Source organism: Malus sylvestris, chromosome 3, assembly GCF_916048215.2.
Source record: "Malus sylvestris chromosome 3, drMalSylv7.2, whole genome shotgun sequence".
Classification (NCBI taxonomy): domain Eukaryota; kingdom Viridiplantae; phylum Streptophyta; class Magnoliopsida; order Rosales; family Rosaceae; genus Malus; species Malus sylvestris.
The window spans coordinates 16,867,346-16,892,490 of record NC_062262.1 but is presented as its reverse complement, the minus strand read 5'-3'; the positions used below and the strand labels follow the sequence as shown (position 1 = coordinate 16,892,490).

The following is a 25,145-nucleotide window of genomic DNA, read 5'->3' as shown; positions in this document are numbered from 1 at the left end:
GTTGGTACCATATATTGGGCCTCGTCTTTGAGCCTCATCCTAAAGCCATGACAAATGTAAAAAGGGAAGGAGCCCTTATTCTATAAACGGGACTCTCCTTTACCCTCATGAAGGGACCTCAGATCTCATATCCTCACACATCCAAATAAAGGGCAATACCCTCTCAGCCAAACAGAGAGAAAAATGGCAAGGGCTGCATCCACAGAGAGCTCCCTTGCCAATCTATTGTAATCCATACATATATACATAATTAACATCAGTGTGGACATAGCCCAAACATTAGGGTGAACCATGATACATCTTTATGTTCTTGAGCGTTTGTGTGATTCACGGCCGGATTTACATTAGTCCAAGATCCTCCAAATTTTGTGCATCAACATTTGGCACCGTCTGTGGGAAACAACACGTAAAGCTATGTCGGTTCTCTTTCATTTTTTCATCAAACCTCCACTGTGAATCTGCAGAAACCTAAGAACCAAACACTTGCACAGTCACTGTAAAACCTATGCACTTGGCTCCCTACTCCTCAAGCATTCCTTCTCTGTTCTCACTTTCTCACTTATCTGGGTTCGGTGAGTTTTGTTTGATGGGTCATAATTCTCTGCAAGTTTGCATGGATTCATCTGACTGGCTACAGCTACCTAGCCAGGACTCCTGCTCGCCAATATTCAAGCAGCAAAATCTCCCCCGTCCGACATATCAGCAGGAACATGGCTCGGCTGACGCTGTTTCTTGTTCGCTACCTTGGTCCGGGCAGCGATCAGCTACGAGGTGGCAGCATCGAGCTTCGATGAGTCCAACCCACCAAAACCAAAGGAAATAATCCATCTTTCTCCCTCTCTCTATCTATTTGTTTCACAACCTTCAAACCAAAGCTCTCACTTTCTCTCTCATCAAAAGAATCTCCAGAAGAGAGATAACAGAAAAAAAATCCTTCAAGTTTTACAAACATAGAGTCTAATGGTATCATGGAGCCCACTTTTCTTGATTAGTTCATCCCTAGAAGGTACCTAGTGAAAGTGTTTGAGGTTGCAAAGCAGAAGAACACGATTACGGTGCTGGAAACGGGAGCTTGGAAGACGATGATAGCTGTGATTCTCATCAAGCACGTTGCTGAGGAGATGATAAGGATCATACCCTCCTCCAGAGATAAAAAGTTGATCATTTTCTTGGCTCCGATAGTTTATCTTGTCACTCAAACACGGTGCAGAGCAACAGCAGCTGCGAATAAACCAAACCAGAAAACCTAAATCAGATATCTCACCATTCGGTTGGATCTGGCCGTTAGAGGTGTCACCACGTCGGACCTTAAACCTGTGGAAACAGTAGCAAGTTACAACTCGATGGGGATGGTTTTGAGGGCCTCACCATTTCTGAGACGAGTCAGGGTAGCGGCGAATACTTCTCTCGAGTCGGGATCGAAAAATTGCCGTATGCTTCTCACAAGCTACTGAAGGAAAAAGCAAGGACTCGAGTCCAAGAGCTTCGAGGGATGTTCACCAATATTCAGATTGCCTGGAAAGAGGGTCGGACTGCTGACATGGCTATCTTCGAGGACCAAATGGATCAGATGCTTAGCGGGTGGAGTGCAGAGCTCAATGACCCATCCCCTGCATCTTCTTTGCAGGGTGATAGCCATATGAAATCACTTTCTGAAGGCCCAGAACCTGAGGATATGTTTACTTGAATTGTGAAATTGAGGGGAAAAGAGCTTTTAGGTTCCAGATACAGGGATCCCACCTCTTGCGAATACCACAACCACCAGTGGAAAACCAGGAAAAAGATAAGCTTTCTTACAATATTTCTATTATTAATCTCCTTTGGTATTGTCTGCCATGGCTAAAAGAAGCCACATCCTCACATCATTACTGAGGGACAACATTTGCTTTACAATGAGCATATTCTTTTACAGTGTGCATATGCTTTACAAACGCTTGCCACTATCCCTCTGTCTGAAAAAATCCATCGGAGAAGATAAGAGCATCATTTCCTTTACAATTATATTGTTTATTATTTTAATATTATGTTGACCAAAAACATATCACATCACACATATTTTATTATTTTAAACCATTAAACACATGGGAAGGCTGATCACATTCACCTAAAAACCCTCCTTTCTAACACCACGATGTATCAACATGCTACGTAAATATCTAATTATTAAATGTATGTATTTATATATATATATATATATATATTATGTACATGCAATAATGCACTACCACATAATAGTTTAATTTTATGTAATTATCACTTGTTCAGCTGCATCTGTGTTGTATGTATTGCCATGCTTCCTTTTGTGCTGCTAACCTTTTGTGTAACATAATGCTGATGTATCAATGTTTGCATCTGTGTGTTACATGTGCATGCACTGAGTGTTTGTCATGTTGCATGCAGCTTAGTATGTGTCTAATGTGCCATTCGATAATTGAGTATTATTCGTGTCGTACACCCACTTACATCATTTTGAGTATTATTGTATTATTGCAATGATAATTTGCTAGATGTACACCCACTACATCACTTATTATGCCGGGTCACAACGCATAAACATCATTACTACTATCATTATTTTATTGTTATATAAATTGCATTACTGCCTAAACGAACAGGGTGACATGTTATAATAATATGTTTTACATTATTATTAATGGTTTATCACATGACTATTTTCCATAACATGTGGCAAGTCTGACTAGATTATACCTTATATTATTTGAATGTTAGGGTGACATAACTTTGGTGGTTCATGGCATGGATTTTACTGATCAACATTGTTGCTGATTAAAAGAACCCAATATGCAAACCCGACAAGTGGACTCAAGTCATGTCGAGAATCAACTCATACTGAGAGCATGTCGACATAAAGTGGATACTTGTAATGAGGAATACCACGAGCCGAGCCGCTTCGCCACGAGCATCGCCTCCAGCCGAGCAACCGTCTCACCGCGAGCATAGCCTCTAGCCCAGCAGCCTCGCAACGAGCGTCGCCTCCAACCGAGCAGTCTCATAACGTGTGATACCTCTAGCCGAGTATTGCTTTATGTTGAGTACTGCCTTGTGTTGAGTACTAGTTCAAGACATCTAGCCACTTCAGCCCGTACATGGATTGGATTTAAAGTCTCCAACCAAAAGACTTAGGGGACTCCTGTTGGTACCATATATTGGGCCTCGTCTTTGGGCCTCATCCCTAAGCCCATGATAAATATAAAAGGGGAGGGAGCCCTTATTCTATAAAAGGGACTTTCCCTCACCCCTCATAAAAGGACCTCAGATCTCAGATCCTCACACATCCAAATAGAGGGCAATACCCTCTCAGCCAAACAGAAAGAAAAATGGCAAGGGCTTCATCCACAGAAAGCTCCCTTGCTGATTTATTGTAATCCATACATACATACATAATCAACATCAGTGTGGATGTAGCCCAAACATTAGGGTGAACCACGATACATTTTTATGTTCTTGAGCATTTGTGTGATTCATGGCCGGATTTACGTTGGTCCAAGATCCTCTGGATTTTGTGCATCAACAATGGCCATCTCAGTGCGAAATGTCTCCAGCCTTAACAAAGGTTGAACCATTGTCGATGACAATATGAACAACATTCGAAGGCCCAACCTCTTTTATGACATCCTTCAACAATTTGGCGATGTACTTTGCATCCTTGGTTTTATTTGAAGCATCCACTGATTTCAAAAAAATTGTTTTCCCGTTTGAGTAGACCATGAAATTTATTATGGACAACCTCATCGAGCCAGTTCATCCATCACTCATGATGGTGCATCCATACACGCCCCAATCTTCCTTTACCTTTCCCACATAGGCTAGCATGTCTGTGTGTTCCATATCTAAGTACTTATGGTTTATTTCATACGGCGATGGTGTGGCTACGCCTTGACCTAATATAATCGAACTCATATTAGCAATTGGTGTGTTTAGAATATTTAAGTTCAAGAAAGGAAAGTCATAATGAATAAAGCAAAACCCGTTTGTTGGGCTACAGCAATCATGTTCTTGAAATGAGGGGAACTTGCTTTTTAAGGAGCCACATTCTCAAGTATGAAGAATTTGCTACAGTATCTTCCAAGTACCTCTGCTGAGTTTCTAATCATGCCTTTGATTGTTCTCTGTTTTGCTCTAGTGTTCTTGTGTTGCATTGGTTTGAAGGAGATAAAGTGGGTCTTTAAAGTTTTGAGTGCGACGGTATTGAGGTTGACTACTACCACTTGCTCCCTTTGCAAATCGTTTTCTTCCCATTCTATAAACTCCTCCTTGTCTAAACCATTCTTCTTCCTTCGACACTCTAATGGCAGCAAGGTAATCTTCTTTCTCCGCAGGGTGCATGTATGGAGGATATGCATATCCATGCTCATCATCATCATCATCAACAGGATTGCTACTTTTATTGCCCATGTATCCCCCTCTTGTTGTAGATCTTATGTTTTCTTCAACAGATTTCTTATGTTGTTTGCTAGATTCTTTATCCTTTATCCATGCAATTACCTCATTCTTAATATCTGGTGGTACTTTTCTGCACTTCTTTACACTCTTATGTGGATCAAATCCGGCCAAATGATACTTTAACCATGTAATTCCACCACTTTGAAATGTGGATTCACAAAATGTGCATATTGTGCCGTGCTTATTGCGTTCTATTAGACAAGCATATTTCCATGCCACATCAAGACCACCAGGCACACTAGCTCCACTTGGTTTACTACTAGCCATTTTTAATCTATCACACTTAAATATATTAAATTAACTTACAATACCAAATCTATCACAAAAATAATACAAACCATGAGGGAAAGCCACATACCTGAAACAACAATCAAAGAGAACTTGCAAACAAGGAAATAAGCTCATAGACTAAATAAAAATTGAAAAGCTGCAGAGAAAGAAGAGAAGTGAAGATTTGGTGCCCCAAAAAAAGTAAAACAGCCTCTGATTTAAAGAAGGCTTCTCTCATGATAACAATGGGAAGTTTTGGGGGTTCGGGGACAATGGTATATGGGCTTTGCAGACTTTATTTTATGGATTCCATTTGGATGATTCTTTGGCTTTGATGGAAATAAAGGTAATCAGATTTTTCTGGAGGTATATGGGCAGTGCATTGCATATTGCCAATTGTCTGACTTCAAAAACTGAAGAAAAAAAAAGAAACAACCAAAAAACAAAACAAATATTAAATGATAAAGAGTTCCACAAGAAGCTCAAACACATGTGCATCATTTTCTTGCAAGTATTAAAGATATATTTGACCAGAAATTTAATATTTGGATTTGGGTATTTCTTTCTCTTCAGATAAGACACGTATGTCCCCTCAATTCATTGTGCATAGATTTTTTATAGTAATAATTAATGGATACTCCAAAAAATCTTTTAAATTGGATATTGCCAAAAGCTTTCACACATATCTAATCACTGCCCACATACCTCCAAAAAATCTTTTGGGTTTCAATTTGCTTCAAAACTTTTGAATTTTTTTGGGTTTTGTTATAGGTATCGGGAAATATCGAGAATATCAGCAAAATATCAGAGATATCGCACTTATCGAGGATATATCGTTGATATAGGGGAAGATATGGCCTTACCCCCCAGTATCGATATCAATAGTTGAAAATATCGATATATCGGTGTATCAGCCGATATTTCAATCCTTGTTCCAATCTTACAGAAATTGTACCTTCCACCACTGAATTGAGAAAATCAAAGAATAAGAAAACATGCATTATTCAGTGATTATGTGACTTATCTCAATGAAGTGGAGTATGATATAGGTGATGATGATGACCCTACAACTTTTATTGAACCTATGCACAGTTCACAGGCTACATTATGGTATGCTGTAATGGAAGAAGAATTGAACTTGATGGCACAAAATGGTGTTTGGAGTTTGATTGAGGGAACTAGTGACATGAAACCAGTTAGGAATAAGTGGGTGTTCAAGACTAAGAGAGACTCCAAGGCAACATTGAACGACACAAGGCTTAATTAGTAGCTAAGGGGTTTACACAAAAAGAAGGTTTGGATTACACAAAGATTTTTTTCTCCAGTTTCAACCAAGGATTCCTTCAGGGTCATCATTGCCCACACAGCTCAATTCAATCTTGAGCTGTACCAAATGGATGTGAAGACTGCCTTCTTAAATGGCAGTCTTGATGAAACAATTTATGAAACAGCCCCAAGGACTCATTAAAAAGGGGAAGGAAGGTTTGGTATGCAAGCTTAATAAGTTTATTTATGAACTTAAACAAGCTTCTAGGCAATGGTACAAGAAGTTTGATCAAGTGGGAACTTCATTTGGTTTTAGTGAGAACAAAATTTACAGCTGCATTTATTTGAAGACAACAAGATCAGGGTTCATCTTCATGGTATTGTATGTTGATGACATACTCTGAACAAGTTCCAGTGTTCAACTCCTTACTGAAACGAAGAGCATGCTTTCAGCCAGCTTTGACATGAAGGATTTAGGTGAAGCACACTTTGTTTTAAGGATTGAAATTGTGAGAAATCGATCCAAAGGCACTATAGGTCTTTCACAGAAGAATTACATTAACAAAGTACTTATGAGGTTCAACGTGTCCAATTGTAGTAGTGGAGATGTCCCTATAGCTAAAGGTGATAAACTTTCTTTGGGTCAATGTCTAGTGATAGACCTTGAAGTGGAAGACATGAAGAACAAACCTTATGCCTCACTTGTAGGCAGTGTAAAGTATGCACAGGTATGCATTAGGCCAGATTTGGCTTTTGCATTGAGTGTACTTTGAAGGATTCAATCGAATCTTGGTGTGGCACATTGGAATGCAAGTAAGAAAATCCTAAGATATTTGAAGAAAACTCGAGAGTATGTGCTAGGGTTTCGTCATGTAGAGAATTTGGAAGTGGTGTGTTAAACTGATGCTAATTTGGGAGGTTGTGTGGATGACAGAATGTCAACCAGTGGTTATGTATTTATCATGTGTGGAGGTGAAATCTCCTAGAGAAGCACTGCAAAACAAAGTGTCATTAGCAAAGGTAAAATATCGTTGGAAAAGGCATTTTGCCTTCGCAAATACTTATTTCTGACGGGAAAAAGCCCTTGTTGGGCGTCGGAAATGTTGGAAATATGCCCTAAAACCAATCATATGATGATACTTTACGGACATTTCACATGTTAAACTAATCTAGTTTAATATAAAGGGCAAAAATTATTGTTTGAAACCGTCTCATATAAATGTTATATGCTTAAATGATAAGTCCAAGGAATATGTTATTAGGAGAATGTGATCTAAAGAAGTTAGATTCATGAGACCATTCTCTTTCATATACACATCCTAAATGTTCCTGATCATAGGATTGTCAATTGGGCATTGACAGTCCGTTAAGATCAGTACGTGTTATGTCTTCTCTTAGAAAGAGTGACTGGTCTCGAGTCATTGGTGTGACTGACACCAAGACAAGCATGTAGGTGCTCAATAGAGAATGAGTCAACTAAACATGATCAACAAGGAGTTCTCATACTCATGTCACATGAGAACTCATGGTTGGGATAATGCAAAGTAGTCCTTTTACCTGAGGCATCATAGTTGTCTTGTGGTTAGGTCCTTGATCTTTAACTATGTCAAAGTCACTCCATCAGGTGTTGGAAATGTGCCCTAAAACCAATCATATGATGATACTTTACGGACATTTCACAAAGTTAAACTAATGTAGTTTAAATATAAAGGGCAAAGATTATTGTTTGAGCCGTCTCATATAAATGTTATATGCTTAAACGATAAGTCCAAGGAATATGTGATTGGGAGAATGCAATCTAAAGAAGTTAGATTCATGAGACCATTCTTTTGTAGACACATCCTAAACGGTCCTGATCATAGGATTGCCAATTGGGCATTGACGGTCCGTTAAGATCAGTACATGCTGTGTCTTCTCTCAGGGAGAGTGACTAGTCTCGAGTCATTGGTGTGTGTGACATCAAGACAAGTACGTAGGTGCTCAATAGAGAATGAGTTCACTGAACACGATCAACGAAGAGTTCTCATATTCATGTCACATGAGAACTCATGGTTGGGATAATGAAAAGTAGTCCTTTAACCTGAGGCATCACAGTTGTCTTGTGATTAAGTCCTTGATCTTTGATTATGTCAAAAGTCACTCCAAAAGGAAGGTGTCCACGGCATCGTTGGGGTTAAGCTACTTAGCCATGGAGGCAATTGAATGCGCAACAAGGGATCTCTAACCTTCAAACCGTTTGGGGGAGAATACTCTATGATATGATTGAAAATCTCTTATCAGAGTATGAATGAGATTTAGGAAGGCGTTCCAAATCACATTCAAGGTAATCATATAAGTAAACGAATCACATTGGATAGTAGACATGAATAAACTATCAAACCAAACAATGTGGTCAAGAGTATTGCATTAGAGAAAGACCGTATTGCATTTGTAATCCTAAACTGAATAGGTTCTCCACCTCTTCTGATTAGCTTGGGTAACCATGATATGCTGCTAGGTGTCACTCATGGTTTGTGGAAGCCCTAAACATGTATAATCACTAAAGGGAGAATTGAAAGTAAGTTTCAAGTCACAATCGATTTGAAATGGTTTTAATCGCCCACTGCCTCGCTAAAAGGAACCTAATGGATCGTACACCGTGTAAGGTGGAGATTGAAGAAACAATGAAGATGAGTAAGAATAATTAAATGGTTTAATTATTTATGGCAAGGATTAATTAATATGTTAATTAATCAAACGAATAAGTTCGTTAAAGACCTCGGGATAATTTTGGACCTTAAGGCCCAATGGGCTTCGAACGTCAAAGCCCATGGACTTAAGTTGTATGACAACTTAATAAATAAAGATTCACAAGGGCCCAAAAGCCCAAATCCCTTAAAGTGGCCGGCCATGTTAGAAGAATGGCTTTTTGGTTCTTTAGGTCACTTATTTGAAGGGACTATATAAAGGACTTTATAGCCTAAATTCATTAAAGGGTTTCCTTTTAGGAAATTGGAGAGAACACAAAGCTCTCCTTTCTCTCTAAAGAGGCCGGCCCCCTTGGAGGGATTAGCTAGCAATCCCACTCCTCCAAGGTCACTCATTTCTTCTCCAATCTAACCTTGGTGTGGAGACTTAGAGGTTCTCTATTTTGAGAACTTGGAGAAACCTTTTCATCCATCCAAATCCATAGATTTAAGATGCAAGGAATGAAGGCCTTCTCTTTGGGTGATTAGCCTTTGCTTATGCAAAGAGGAATCTACAAAGGTATAAATTTCTCAACTCACTTTGATTTGAGTTGAGTCTTGGTTCACCAATCTACTAGGCTTTGAATTTCATGGTTAATGTTTTGTTTTTTAAGTGCATGCAAGCATGATTCCGCCTTTAATTGTTAATTGCATGCTAATAGATGTTGCTTAAATGAACATGTTTTCACAAATCTTCCTTCATCAAGAGGTGTCCATGGCGTAGTTAGGGTTAAGCCACTTAGTCATGGAGGCAAGTGAATGCACAACAAGGGATCTCTAACATTCAAACCGTTTGAGGGAGAATACTTTATGATATGATTAAGAATCTCTAGCCAGAGTATGAATGAGATTTAGGAAGTCGTTCCAAATCACATTCAAGGTAATCATATAAGTAAAAAAATCACATTGGATAGTAGACATGAATAAACTATCAAACCAAACAAAGTGGTCAAGAGTATTGTAATAGAGAAATGTCGTATTGCATTGTAATCCTAAACTGAATAGGTTCTCCACCTCTTCTGATTAGCTTAGGTAGCCATGACATACTGCTAGGTGTCACTTATGGTTTGTGGAAGCCCAAAGGTGAGTAATCGCTAAAGGGAGAATTGAAAGTATGTTTCAATTCACAATCGATTGTTAAAAGTAACAATCGCCCACTGCCTCGCTAAAAAGAACCTAATGGATCGTACATTTAGTAAGGTAGAGATTGACGAAACAACGGAGATGAGTAAGGAGTATTAAATGGTTTAATTATTTATGCTAGGATTAATTAATATGTTAATTAATCAAATGAATATGTTCATTATAGACCTCGGGTTAGTTTTGGGCTGCAAGGCTCAATGGGATTTGAATGTCAAGCCTATTAACTCAAGTTGTATGACAACTTGAAAATGCAAAGAGCTTGAAAACCTAATGAACCCTTAATGGCCAGCCATAGAGAGAGGGGTAGTGAACTTGGCTTAATTGCAAGTTTGCCACTCCATTGTGAGGTGGTATAAAGGCAACTTTATAGCCATTTCATCCTTGGGGTTTCTTTTGGAGAAAAGATGAGAACACAAGCTCCCTTTTCTCTCTTAGAGGTCGGCCACCCTATGAGGGTTTTACTAGCATCTAAATCTTCCTAGGTCACTCATCTCCTCATCAATGCTCTCCTTGGTGTGAAGACTTAAAGTTTTTTTTGGAACTTGGAGAATCCATTCTACCATCCTCATCTAAGATGATGAAATGACGACAAAGATGATGAAATTGTGGGATAAGCTCTCATTGTGATTGTGTTTTTTTTTTTTTTTTTTTGTCTGAAAATTTAGTTGTGGAAGTGATACAAAATGAAGTGTCATTAATGAGGGTCAAATGTCGTCGAAAAAGGCATTTTGCCGTCACAAATACTTATTTCCGACGAGGAAAAACCTTCGTTGGGCGTCGCAAATTGTCCCATTAGAAATACTTTTTTTCCAACTAGCCGTCGCAAATACTTTATTATCGACGCACAAGACTTGTTGTTAGTAGTTAGTTTTTCGTCAGAAATGAATTTTCAAAGTGACAAACTTATTTTATTTTTGAAATGGAAATGTGGTCGTAAATAATTATATCGTTGTCGAATTTACTTTCCAAAAGACATGTTTTTTGCGATGATGTTGTTTCGACCAAATAATTGTGCAAAGTTTGCGATGAGTTTTATGGTTGGAGTTTCTTTGGATTAGTTTATATTATTATTTTTACCATTGGTTCAAATTTGAGCAGTTAAATCATTTTTTCGTCGAAATTGATTGAAATGAGTATCAGAGTATCCCCGTAATACGTCAACAACAATAGTGAAAATAGGTAATACGTCGTCAATAACATGTATTATCTTTCTTTTCTTGTAATTCCCGGCCTCCAAGTCCAACGGCGGTCGACCTTGACTCATCTCTAAGACATCAAGATCATGTTTAACAATCTTGACTATATTGAATTACTGTTTATGGCACAAGATTTTGTGGAAAATCCACACTACTATGTTGCATTCAATCGAACGTGAAATTAACGAGTTGAGATTCAAAGAAACATATCTTATACCTTCATAACCTTCATCTGACCAATTAATACCCATGTACACTTAATGTCATAGAATATTGCAACAACATCTCAAGATTTTTCTTTTTTTGGAAAGGAAGCGTTGTATTGAATAACTGAACTCATTCAGAGTTGCATATGTCTTAGAGGAGGAGCTCTTGAATAAAAGTAGGAGGTTCCGCAATCCAAACTAGATTATTGTTACTAGACAAAGCAACAAGCTGGTGGGCAACCCCATTATATAAACGAGAGGCATGAATAAATTTCACCCTCAAAAAGGTGGAAGCTAACTATAACACATCCTCTGCAATCATACCTAAAGTCAATGAATCTGCATAGGTCCCATTAAGAACAGTAATAACCTTCAACGAATCACTTTCGACCACGACCTGCTGAAAGCCTTGCACTTGTGCCACCTACAAACCATACCGCACGGCAAACATCTACAGGAGCGGCACCGAAGTGATCCCTGGAAACTATTGCTCCCCTGCCGCCAAAAATCCACCCCTCCAGTCCCGCAACACCACTCCAACACCCCCCCCCCCCACTAGTAAAAAAAATACTTTGCGCGACGCAGGTCCTTCGTCGCACAAAGTCAAAAACCGTCGCACAAACATTTGCGCAATGAACTTTCGTCGCGCGTCAACCGTCATAGCAAGGCAGTGACAGAAGGGTTTGCGCGACGAAGAAGTAACCTACGTCGTGCAAAACTACTTTGCGCGACGTAGGGCTGCGTCGCGCAAAGTAGTTTTGCGCGACGAAGAAATAACATATGTCGCACAAAGTAGTTTTGCACGACATAGGACATGCGTTGCACAAAGCCACTTTGCGCAATGTATGTTACTTCTTCGTCGCGCAAACCCTTTTTTTTTTGCAAAATTTTTTTTATTTACTTTTTAATAAATATTATAATTAAATTCTAAACAATAATTAATAAACCAAGAAAAAATATTTAATTATAAAATATATGAAAATGTACATACAAGATGTCCGAACAAAAAAGAAAAATCTACAACAAGTAGTCTTCTAGGTTTGATGCTTAATGTTTTCTTCTATTACAAATTCTCTCCAGGTAAGATTAATTGGTTAAACTGAATTATCTATTAAAATGTACTTTTATTGATAATTTCAGGGTGTAACACGATCATCGGCATGCCATGCATGAGTTAATTCAACTTTAAGCTCATGCAATCGAGAAACATATTCCTGGCCCGTGATGACCTTGCCCCCCTCTTCTGCAAATTTTTCTGGATCTTCCAGTTCCTCCATATGCAAACTTATCGAAGATTTCTCATGTGCTGTAAATTCATATCAGTAAAACAAATCAAAGTGACTATCATAGCTGCTCTAGTTGGGCAACAAAAATACTTGTGAAAAGAATACTTGTTCCAAAAAAATTGTAGGAACAAAGCAAAGGAGGCTGACATATTTTTCCTACCTATAGTCATGTAGAACATCTGTAAGTAATCAGAAAAAGGAAAATAAAAAGTTAAAAGATAGGTTACAGCTTTCTGTGAGAAACTTAAGGAAGTAAATAACTTTTAATGAAGGTTTAGAAAAAGATATGTCCATGAGCAACGTTGTTAAATTACAAAATTTGAAAAATTAAAATAAATAGGCATTCAATTGTTAGATTGAAGACATACTTAGTAGATCCATCCCCAACAAGCAGAAGAAAGCTATATTTTTTCACAAAAAAGGCCCAGCGATTCAAAATCCGATCCGCAGTACCAACCATCACAGCAGGTCTCAAAATGGTGGCCCATTGATGAAAGTGAATGTTAGACACTGCTCCTTAAATAAGCATGCCAACATACAAGAAGGAAAGGAAATAACTCTACCTCAAGCAATTCACTTAAAACAGCTTCCTCTGCAACAGCTTTAGTCCTTAGAAATCTAGAGGGAGACGAGGAAGATGCCCCCAAGCAAGAAACTTGAATAAATCTCATGATAACTCCATGTTCTTTGGAAATCTGCAGAAATATAGAGATTAAAAAGAAGACCGATATGTGTCTAACAACAAAACCTGAATAAATGACATCCAACTTTTATATCTCCACCAATTGGATATTGAACAGAATTTCAGATCCCGAAAGACACTTCTATCTATCTTGAAAGAAAAGTCCAATTGCAAGCAGGCTAAATAGCTGCATCGCACACTGCAACATGTGTGTAGAAGTGTATGATACACAACAAACTATCGTAATTGTGGCAAAATAATCTTGATAAACACTTTTTTACTATTTTTGTTAAGGATGATGCTTTGGGAACCAACTTTTAAGAGAAGTAGATGGCAGTAAGATTAGAAGCAGCACAAGAACGAAAATAATGTTATGAATGTCAATGCAGGATACCTACCGTTGCCAGTTGTTGCACCATGGAATGATTCACTTCCTCAAAGCTAAAGTTTCTTGTCTCATAATCCCTCCCTGCCAAGCTACAAAGTGTTCCTTCATTGAATCCAAAGATTAAAGTATCTTTAATATATAAAGTCACGACTCAAGAATGCATACCAATGAGATTGATAACCACGTTTGCTTTTGCAATGACTGCCTTAATTGAATCTTCATCTCGCGGATTGTATTTCATTGGTACAATCTGAGTAAGTGAAATGTGAGAACATCAGAAACATAATAATTGAAGAATGGAGAAAAATTAGTTCCCCAGTCAAAGGAACATTAACTAAGAAATAGCACAGATTACCCTACCTGTCCTAAATCCCCCATTAACTTGAGGTGACGATGGGAGTCCTCAGAACCACTGAAAAGAACTAACACCTGACTTCCCGTTTTGGCTGGAAGAGAAGTAAAGAATCAACACTAGCATGCTTGACAAATACTACAAACACTTAAGGGATGTTTGGTATTCTTCTTGAATTTGATTTTTGAAAACCATAAATTATCCTCAAGGTAAATGCCAAACAACCCATTATACCTCTGTCATTTTTTCAAGGATAAAATACAAAATCACATTTCCCCATATCAAGTTCAGTCCAACAATCACCTACTAGAAATTTTCTCAATCATAACAATCACAGTATGAAACAATGCATACATGCAATTCAATGGAATTCCAATTAAAAGCATTTATTGACAGTTAGCTCACCAAGTTGTTGCACAAGATAATGCCCAAGGAACCCCGTAGATCCAAAGATTGCAGCAACAATGCCATTGAAAAAAGATAGATTATTTTCAAAATAACATAAACAACACAATCATGTGAAACACGTACAACCGAGTTTCAATATCTATGTTTGCTGGGTTTTCTCTATCTGCATAGTTAAAGCATTATTAGCACATTATCTTCACTCTTCTCCCGGCACATTCATAAAACATTTTTGTTTTCTCAAGAATTCAGCTGGTTATTAGCTTCTTAAAAGTTGCATTCCATCTCCAATGACAACTTTACTTAATGAGAAAAATATAAGAAATCTATCCTACCCCAATGGGCTCATATAGTTCATACATTCAATAAAAGAAATAACTTCGACAAAAGGTTTACTTTTCCTACATTTTCCCGGAAAACTAACGGAGCAACAACAATTAAACATTCTAACTCTTTCAATAATATTCAATGTAGTACACAGAGACGATATCCGATATAGAAATTCTTCCAAACGCTTATCACACCCAGAGATTCATGATGTCAAATTTACCTAAGTTTACTTGGTTTTTCATTCACACTCACAACGCACAACACCATCAACATCTTAATATTCGATTTAACACTAAAACCCTAAAATTCCTAACCCCAAAATTCGATTTAACACTAAAACCCCCAATTTCTAATTTAATTTTCCAGATTGAATCTAATTACAATACCAAAATCTTCAAGTTAAGGCATTAAAGCCTGATTCTGACCTTAGAAAGAAGAAAAATAAAGAATTAAGAAAAGATAGATACCTGGGTCAATCTTCAGTGTGCTGCTGCCTATTGGCTGGGTGCAGTCGGGATGGATGGAAAGAAGATGAGGAGAGAGACCGAGTGAGAGAGAGGGAGAGAGATTGAGTGAAAGAGAGGGAGAAAGGGCGAGATGATAGAGAAGGAGGGAGAGGGAAGAGAGATGGAAGAGAGAGACCGAGTGAGAGAGATGGAAGATAGACGCAGGTATACATTTTGCCTATTTTTTAACAATCGGGAAAGTTTAAAAGAACCGCCTATTGTAAACAATTGCCTTGCCAAAATTTTAACAATGGCGCGACGCAAGTGCACATCTTGACGTCGTGCAAAACGTTTTTGCGCAACAACCACATTGTGGCGTCGCGCAAGGTACTTTTTTTATAAAAAAAATTACTATAAAATTTACTAAAAATGGAATTTTACTTTCTTCAAATTCAATTTTTTTACATAAACCCCACAATAATATATTTTTTCTAACAAAAACCCGACCCGAACTACAATAATAAATTTAAAACTACTTAATAAATATGCATATCATTCAATTTCTTAAGTGTTACACGTACAAAATAAATAAATTTAAAGCTACTTAATAAATAAATTTATATAATATATATATATATACCATTGAACTTGATTAGATATGCATTGTATGAAACTAGTTTCAACGATCCAACCATCAAACTTGTTTGTATATATTTCGAGATCGCATACGCCAAAAATCACAAAAAAAAAAACATTCAGAGATCAAGTAACGGGACAAAAAATTTCGACGGTTATAAACAAAAAAAATCACGATTTAACGGTTATTTTTACTCCGATTTTGATTATTTTTTACATCTACACTTCTTGACCCTATATGAATACAATGAACAAATTCGATCGTCAATTTAAAATATTTACACAAGTGGATACCACAAAATCTTATGTTATACTTAATGAAAGTATAAATAAACTCTTAAGTGTTAGTGAATCTATTGTTTTGATGGGATACACATTCTACGAAACTAATTTCAATGATCCAACCGTCAAACTTGTTTGTATATGCTTCAAGATCACATATGCCAAAAATTGCAATAAAAAAACATTCAAAGATCAAGTAACGAGACAAAAGTTTTCGACGGTTATAAATGAAAAATCACGATTTAACAGTTATTTTAACTCTGATTTTGATTATTTTTTACATCTACACTCATTGACCCTATGTGAATACAATGAACTAATTCGATCGTCTATTTAAAACATTTACACTAGTGGATACCACAAAATCTTATGTTATACTTAATGAAAATATAAATAAACTCTTAAGTGTTAGTGAATCTATTGTTTTGATGGGATACGCATTCTACCAAACTAATTTCAACGATCCAACCGTCAAACTTGTTTGTATATGCTTCAAGATCGTATACGCCAAAAATCAGAAAAAAAAAAACATTCAGAGATCAAGTAACGGGACAAAATGTTTCAACGGTTATAAACGAAAAATCACGATTTAACGGTTATTTTAACTCCGATTTTGATTACTTTTTACATCTACACTCCTTGATCCTATATGAATATAATGAACTAATTTGATCGTCAATTTAAAACATTTACACTAGTTATACTTAATGAAAGTATAAATAAACTTTTAAGTGTTAGTGAATCTATTGTTTTGATGGGATACGCATTCTACCAAACTAATTTCAATGATCCAACCGTCAAAATTATTTGTATACACTTCGAGATCGCATACACCAAAAATCACAAAAAAAAAACATTCAGAGATCAAGTAATGGGACAAAACTTTTCGACGGTTATTAACGAAAAATCAAAATTTAACGGTTATTTTAACTCTGATTTTGATGATTTTTTTACAGCTACACTCTTTAACCCTATATGAATACAATGAACTAATTCGATCATCAATTTAAAACATTTACACAAGTGGATACCACAAAAGAAAAAGGCAATGCAAGAACCCAAAAAAAAAAAAAAAAGACTTTGCGCAACGTAGGTGCCACTGCATTGCGCAAAACAGCTTTGCACGACGCAAGTGCACGTATGTCACGCAAAGTTGGCTGCGCAAACAGCCTTTGCGCGACACAGAAACTTATGCGTCGCGCAAAGGATGTTTGCGCGACGCCAGTCTTCGTCGCGCAAAGTGGCATCACGCAAATGAAGTTTGCGCGACATTTTGTGTTTTGCATCGCACAAACATACTTTGCGCGACGAAAATTGCTCCGTTGCTCAAAATTCCGTCGCGCAAACATGTTTTTCTACTAGTCCCCCCCCCCAAAAAATATTTGTATGACCGTTCACCGCCCCATCCGTATTAATCTTAACCCACCCTTGAGATTTGACAATTCTACAATGTGATTGTGACAATCTAATTTACTAAAAATATAAGGGTATAAATAGGCTTATCATTAATGTTAGGGTTCTAGTCACAAAGAAGAGATGAAAGGAGAAAAGATAAGGGAAAGAGGAAATTAAAGACTAAATTCATTCATTGCATAACTCAGAGCCATTACAAAAGGGGCATATATACCCATTAACAACATTAGACAAAATATCTCTTCTGCTGAGTCATCACCTAGCAACCATTTACGACTATACTAAAGGATAATAATGTTATGGAGGGCCTACACGGCAAGGGCCTAACATACTATGCTATGCTATACAACTATCTAATTTACTTTTAATAGTTCAATCAATCCTACATGTAAATGATAATAGATAACGAGAATTGAACACAAGAACTCATGATGCAACATATACACTTTTTAACAATTAAACTACAAAGCTTAAGGCCTCATTAGTACGTTAGATTGTAAATAATATTTCAATCGGTTAAACTAAATCAACGGGCAAGAAATGACGGAATTTCACAATCATCGACTTGATAAAGGGTTCCGGCCGAAGAAGAAGAATAATTCGCATGTTGCGCACGAGCAGATTCGCCATAGAGGCAACCGAGAAGGAGCAAGCCCGAATTTGTGAAACCGACTAAATTATACATACGTTTTGGAGTGGATAACTTAGCAGGTGTGAACCATATAAAAATACGTGAGGATAGATTAGTTTAACCGGTGACTATTTACTACATAAGGGCGTTAAACACCAATTCCGTTCAGTTCTTAGGCCACAAAAATAGTAGGATTAAAAGAGAACTTTTTTTTCATGAGTGACATTTAACTTAAGGAAGTTGTCGTTCATTGCTTCCATCAAAATACCTTCAATATAATGAATAGTATTACCCATGCCAATATTCTCTAACAAACGAAGCCTTAAATGTTTATTCAAAGTGACAAATATTATAGCATCACATACTTCTGCGGCTAGCAAAAGACAATTGGAAGCCAAAAGTAACAAAAGAATGTATCTTCCTCTCTACAAATTTTGGTTTTGGTAGTAATTCACTAATTTGTAAACAATTACCTGGAATCCCACCCCAACATATAATTTCCCCGGTTGTCTAAGATGCTTTAATCCACATGGATTACCTTTTAAATCAATATCCAAAACATCGTGTGACTAGAGGGTTGTTTAGATCTTCCGACCACAGTAAAATTATCCTTCGAAAAAGAACTTATAAGAAACGAAACAAGAAAAATCTGCAATCAAAGCATCTGAAACGATTAATCGTTCACAAATGATTTCAGTATTTCAATCAAGACATGGAGAAAACTCTAATTCAAAAAGTTTACAAAAGAAATACCAGAAAGAGAAAGGTAGGGGGCAAGTGATACTAAAGCTCCTTAAGGACCACTTCTTTTTTTGTTAAACCTACCATTAATTGAAGTATTGTACATATGTACAAGCATTTCAGCCTATGCCAATTCGTTTTTCAACAAATGTGACAAACCTTCAAAGTTGCCTCCAATTAGTAGTATGTACCTTCCGGTGGTTGGGCAAGCTTCCGGTTGTACGAGGCTGCCATTTCCTTCTTCAGCTGTATCAGTATGTTTTCCATGGTGAACTCCCGCTGCCAATTTGCCAGCATTCCAAACTTCTTTACTTCAACCTGTTACCAATCACTCAACAAATTAAGCAACGGGAGTCAAACACAACTCCTGAACAGGAAATTAGGAAATGAGAACGAGAAATTTCTGAGAGATGTCTGATCAATCACTGCAACAAGATGGAACCTATGACAGATTCAAGGAAGCTAAGTCCAAATAATAATTTACATTTAGTAATGAGACTGAAACTGAAAGTAGTTATTCAAGAGGGCATTCCCGACGGACTGCCTTCCTAATTCTTATGACGTACAACCATACAAACCTTAAAAGTCATGTTTAGTCTTTTGAAGAAATTGAGATTCCCAAGATATGAATTTCCTCACCTTGTTTCACTGTGTATATTTTGGAACAATAATTTATACTACTTTGTTTTCCTGGTATCAAGCACACATTTTTTAATTTCAATTCAAATGTTAAATACAGGGAAAATAAACTTGTCCAACCTAATAACGGAAGCCCAAACAAGGGTTATCATCGCTAAAAAAGAGTACTAATAACATTACAAGGGTTCCACAAATGCATTCCTTCTGATCGTTCCTTACCAGGAGTAGATGGTAAGCCCGACATAATACTGGGAGCAAAGCCAAGCCCAGGTAAGACACGAAACAAACAGTTCAAATACTTTACAAAATCAACAGATTTATTGGACAATTTGGAACATTTTAACCAAAAAAATAATTAAATAAAAATTACAACATTACCACGCCAGTTTCATGGTTGACACAAGCCATTTTGATGCGTGTATGAAATCGTACAGTTGGTGGCTTCTCAGGATAATCTTTGTCACAGAAAAGCTTAAGTTGATATATGCGTCCTTCATGAACAGTCTGAGGTAAACAACGATCAGAAATCATTTCTGTTTGAACTTTAGCATATGAACCAGTAAAATACAAAACATGCTTACAAATATCAACTTCTTACAACAATACAGAATTAAAATTTAGTAAAAATAATGTCAGAAAGAAAAATCAAAACAGTCCAACATAAAAACTGCTCACTTCTAACAAGCAGTGACAAACTCCACTACTAAATTAATTGGTTGGACAAAGCAACTACCTTACCAGTTACCACAAAGTGACATAACCAATATTCAACCATAAATTGATGAAATCTTTGCCCAAGTGGAAATCAAGCAACAACAACAACAGAACAAAGCCTTTTCCCACCAGGTGGGGTCGGCTGTGGGGGGATGCAACACGAGAACTTCCTAGGAGGTCACCCATCTTAGTACTACTCTTGCCCAAACTCATTTAACTTCGGAGTTTGGATGGGATCCGGTGCATGTGAGCTGGTATGATCGCATTCCAAGGATTCGACGTAAGATAGGAGTGCCGGCTGTTGACTACCTGACGCACTCCCCCTCCTCCTTTATCCGGGATTGGGACCGGCAATGTAAGATATACTTACACAGGCGGACACATAAGCATTTATTTTCAGGAGAATAATTAGAGGGACACCATCACCAAGTACAGCATAAGTAAATACGCAAAAAGCTATAACAAAGTTGCTCTTAACTCCAGCGGCAAAACAAGAAACTGAATGCTAAAACAAAGTTCCTCTAAATTCCTACAACAACTATATAGCTAGCAAAGAAGGCAAATCCACCACAGGGAAAAAAAATTTCATCATCTTTGCTCCCCACCCACAAAACCTAAAGTGATCACGAACAATTCACCTTGCATACTATTCATTCCTTACAAACTGGCGGTTTCTTCATAATTTTTAATCGAATCCAATGTATGTGCATAACACTGATCATTGTTTCATTCCCTTAATTCGTTCAAAAGCCTAAATCAAGCACGAGTCTAAAATCCATGAGCTTTCTTGTTATAACTCTGCAGCCCATTTGGTTATAGGGCATGACACCAGAAAAGTAAAAAGAGAAAAACTCCATTTTTATTGGAGGACACCCATCTTTGGGACATTGAACCGTCTTGTAAACATTTTAGTAAGGATTCTAGCTTGGGATTTGGTCTTATAAGCTGCTTCAATCTCAGTTAAAGTTTTTGAGCATGGAACTAGACAAACCCATCATGGTCAAAAGTACATGCTGGTGGAACAAAGCATTGGCACTTTTTTTCTGTGAACTACCTGGTGTTCAACAATGTGCTCATATCCAAAAAAAATTGAACAACAATTTCTGCCGATCAGAGGTTAAAATGCACTGATCCAAGAAATGAACAATTTTGTGGTCTGCCAGAATCTCAATAGGTTGGTCCAGAACAAAGGACTCCATTGTTAGCACCACAAAGACTACTGGATGGTTAGCCAAACAAGAAAATTGAAAGCCAACTGGAATGCCCCCTTCTCAAAACACAGCTCCTATAGCACCACCAAAAGTATCAATCCACCACTGAAGGATAGGAGAAATCTGGTAAAGCAATAACTGGGGCGATAGTCAGAACTAACTTTCCAAGAGCATCCTTTTAACAACAGAATGCCCGAATTCTTCCCAAAAGTACTTTTAACTGTGAAGATACTTAAGAAGAAGGCTCCTATTGATTAGTGTAGCCACCTAAGGAGGGTTACTGTCGATGAGTGCCACTACGAGAGAAGAGGGCTACCATTGATAAGTGAAATTACCTAAGAAACAAAAAGGCTACCATTTCAAGACTGATGTTCCCACAGATATGCTAGCATGGATGAATGACGCTACATAACAGACCTACATTGATGAGTGGAGATATCTAAGGGGAGGGGTACCAAGGACATCAACTTTTTGAAGCAAGGTTCAATGTTATGTTTAAGAAACTAGAACTTAGGCTTAATATATAACCTCTTGGACACCCATGATTTCAATCATGCCACTAATGAGATAGAGAAACCTAGGCATGAATGCTTCTCATAAACAAAATACCTGAATATCAACTCTAGCAATCCATAGATTTAGAAATTTGAAACCCTAACTAGACTACTGGACTCACTAACTAAATAAGACCTACCGTCAATTACTTCAACTTTATCATCAAAGAAAGTAATATTGATTCGTAAGGATCCTTATTCAGAGACAAAAACGCTTCAATATAGTTAACCCTGTAGCCTTAAGTATAGAGTTCTAAAAAGAGAAATCTCTTCTCTAACAAGTGTTATTGTATCATATTAAGTCACCAAGATATGAATTATCAGAAAAATCCACACATAAAGCACAAACATGCCACACTCAAAAGCACACAACTAAAAGGAAATTGGACAAAGGATAACACCTGCAAGAGCTAATAGTAACTGCAAGCTCACTTATTTTCACCTCCAATTGTTCTTACACTTTAAATGACTAGATATTAATGTCCTGACAACTCAATATATCTAAATGCACTCACAAAGTGAAAAAGCAAAAGCAATAAGAAATGTATTGTCAACTAATAAGCTTGTCTTAAGCATCATATTGTACATGCATTATCTAAATGTGACTCAATAATGGTAGCTTGATTAGATGTCTCTTAATGAATATGTAAATGTTAAAAAAATTCTTGAGAAGGCCCATTTTCCATTTTCATGCTGGAGACCTGTCTACTAAAATACAACCTCTAGAGTGCATAGATCCAGATCGTAAATAATCCAAATATCTAAATACACACGCAAAGTAAAAAAGCAAAAACAATAAGAAATGTTTTGTCAATAGAATAAACTTGTCTTAATCATTGTACATATTTCCTAAATGTGACTCAATAATGGTAGCTTCATTAGATGTCTCTTCATGAACAACTATTAAAGCATTGCTTGAGAAAGCCCATTGCAATTTTCATGCAGGAGACTCATCTACTACAATAACCTCTAAAGTGCATAGATCTAGATCATAAATAAATTTTGTCTGCTCTGTGGGATTGCCTTTCTTACATTGCACTCATTTAATTATAAACCAAGTGAATGTGAAATTACTGATATGAGAAGATCTAGACAAAAGAATATAAAAAAAAACTTCATCTTGAATGAGACTGAATCAGTTAAAAGAATATAAATATGATGCAACACATCAAATTCACAAAACTAATACCATCAAACCATCAAATCAAATGGTTTGCATAAGAACAATTCATAGGAGAAGAAACAGGGAGGCTGGGGGATTATTGAGGCACTTGCTTACATTGAGTGGACCAATTATGGTACCCGTCCAAGAGCGCATGTAAATGTCATCTCCATCATCCATTCCATAGCTTACAGTACCATCTCCTATACCCTTCTCTCCACGCTCGAGTTCTTCCAGCAACCTAAAATTTCTCGGCACTGCACAACATCAAAAGATATGATTAAACATCCCAACCTTGCAACGTACACATTACACATGGGATCAAATAAAGTCACTTCAACAAGGCATTAACAGATTTCAGATTAAATAGACTGTTCTAGTTGTATGGGTGTCCAACTGTCGACAGCACTCTTTCAAAAAAGAGAGTTATGGTGCTATACATCAAAACCAGTGAAACTTCCCCATAAACTTTGTTATGTCCTTTGTATGGTAGGGTATACAACACTAACTGAATCGTAACAAACACATATATCTTGTTCGGCTTTAATAGAGAGCTAAAATAAGTAAGTTACTTAAGGATACAATCATGGATCGTTCGATTAAAGACTAGGAATAAACACTTCTTCACCATGTAATGACATCTCCGAAAAAGGTACCTCCTTAAGTTGCCTTTTAATTTAGCTGCTTACAAGACTCGGATTCTATAAAAACATAAAATGTTCCTCAACTAATGTACTCAAATAAGGTTATTAATGAGTACCGTCTTTAATCGTTAGATCAACTGAAATGCATTGAAACCTATCTTACCCATTATGCCTTCCACATCAGATATACACCGTTAAACAATTTCCATATTTAAGGAATCATTACAGACCAAATATACATAATAACTAATCTTTATCATCTAGATAGCATATGAGGCCGGAGTATTTCAATCTTCGATTCAACCATCGAAAAACAACTATCTGTTCTACCTACTTATGTCAACTACTTACTATAGATCCTTACAACCTCACAAGTCAATGAAAAACCCATTTAACTTTGAACATCTAATTCAGTACAGATTAACCAAACAAGCAAACCAATCAGTTTGATCGAATTCAAATAACGATTCCAATTGCAATAAAAAGCAATCCACAATAAATTTCGATAAATTTTAAACCAAAAGCAAAATTAAAAGACGAACACAATAAATTAAAGAGAGGAACCATTGATATACCAACGATGCTGGATCCGGCTGAACCAATCGTCATGAAAGAGGAGGAGGAGTTTGGAATCGGATTGAGAGACGGGTAGGGGTTTTGGGGGTAGGGAATATTTGTTGAGAAAAAGCAGAGAGAATGATGGACGAGGGACGACGACTCGGGACTCGGCAGCAGCAAAGGTGAAGTTAAAGTTCAAAGCCACACTTGTTGCAGTTTTTACTTGGTTAAAATAAATAATACGGAAGCTTTTCGTTAGAGCTGCTTAAAAAAATAACTTGGTTGGCGGAGGGGAGACAACAGTTACCGTGTTCTGCTGAAAAGGGTTCCTTTTCTCTGCTCGTTCCACACATTATTTTTTGTTTTATTATCTTTATAAAAAAAAATCAATATAAGATGTTGACATGACTTAATCGTAATCATTTAAGTAAGAATGAAAGTTCAGTTAAGCCATACAACATCAAAGGCGTAACAAATGCATATATCTTTTTATTGAACATTAACTGAATCATAAAAAAATTCAATATAACATTAACTGAATCTTAACAAACGCATATATCTTTTTATTGAACATTAAAAAACATCACAATGGGCAAGGAGTATTCATTTACTCCTTGTGTTTCTCTCAATATATAGAATGCAAAAACTGTTTAGTTTTGTCCTTTAGAAAAAAGAGAAAAAAACCCTATGCCAAAGCACCTTGGTGCCGCCCATTCTATATTGATACAAGTGAGATATGTTGCTAGCACAATTAAATGAATCTCTCCATCATCCATTGCTGGATTTTTCTGTGTGGGTGT

At 36.9% G+C, this 25,145-nt stretch overlaps 2 protein-coding genes and 1 non-coding gene across 3 annotated transcripts; all 3 read right to left on the bottom strand.

Annotated features, from left to right (window-relative positions):
* Positions 1 to 11,569: 11,569 nt before the first annotated feature.
* On the bottom strand, positions 11,570 to 14,455 carry LOC126617032 (NADH dehydrogenase [ubiquinone] 1 alpha subcomplex subunit 9, mitochondrial-like). The gene is made up of 6 exons (XM_050285109.1): positions 14,385 to 14,455; positions 13,988 to 14,073; positions 13,793 to 13,877; positions 13,638 to 13,708; positions 13,121 to 13,252; positions 11,570 to 11,695 (listed from the first exon to the last, which is right to left on the bottom strand). The coding sequence occupies exons 2-6, from the start codon at positions 14,003 to 14,005 to the stop codon at positions 11,570 to 11,572; spliced, it is 432 nt and encodes a 143-aa protein (XP_050141066.1). The 5' UTR covers positions 14,006 to 14,073; positions 14,385 to 14,455.
* A 4,317-nt stretch (positions 14,456 to 18,772) lies between these two features.
* Positions 18,773 to 24,551, bottom strand: LOC126616535 (ubiquitin-conjugating enzyme E2 variant 1D-like). Its single transcript, XM_050284602.1, has 4 exons — positions 24,363 to 24,551; positions 23,261 to 23,400; positions 19,881 to 20,006; positions 18,773 to 19,181 (listed from the first exon to the last, which is right to left on the bottom strand). The coding sequence occupies exons 1-4, from the start codon at positions 24,394 to 24,396 to the stop codon at positions 19,041 to 19,043; spliced, it is 441 nt and encodes a 146-aa protein (XP_050140559.1). The 5' UTR covers positions 24,397 to 24,551; the 3' UTR covers positions 18,773 to 19,040.
* On the bottom strand, positions 20,366 to 20,484 carry LOC126617503 (5S ribosomal RNA). Its single transcript, XR_007621382.1, has one exon. It is a non-coding gene; the product is annotated as a 5S ribosomal RNA (ribosomal RNA).
* Positions 24,552 to 25,145: the final 594 nt, after the last annotated feature.

Excerpts from the sequence above, each read along its gene's own strand:
- LOC126617032 (XM_050285109.1), bottom strand. Across the intron at positions 13,253-13,637 it reads TGGTGCAACAACTGGCAACG|ATTTCCAAAGAACATGGAGT; the intron begins GTAGGTATCCTG and ends ATATTTCTGCAG. Across the intron at positions 11,696-13,120 it reads TTTTAAGTGAATTGCTTGAG|GTGGCACAAGTGCAAGGCTT; the intron begins GTAGAGTTATTT and ends TATGGTTTGTAG.
- LOC126616535 (XM_050284602.1), bottom strand. The coding sequence starts at position 24,396 with ATGACGATTGGTTCAGCCGGATCCAGCATCGTTG. Across the intron at positions 20,007-23,260 it reads CCATAATTGGTCCACTCAAT|ACTGTTCATGAAGGACGCAT; the intron begins GTAAGCAAGTGC and ends TGTTTACCTCAG. Across the intron at positions 19,182-19,880 it reads TCAACCATGAAACTGGCGTG|GTTGAAGTAAAGAAGTTTGG; the intron begins GTAATGTTGTAA and ends GATTGGTAACAG.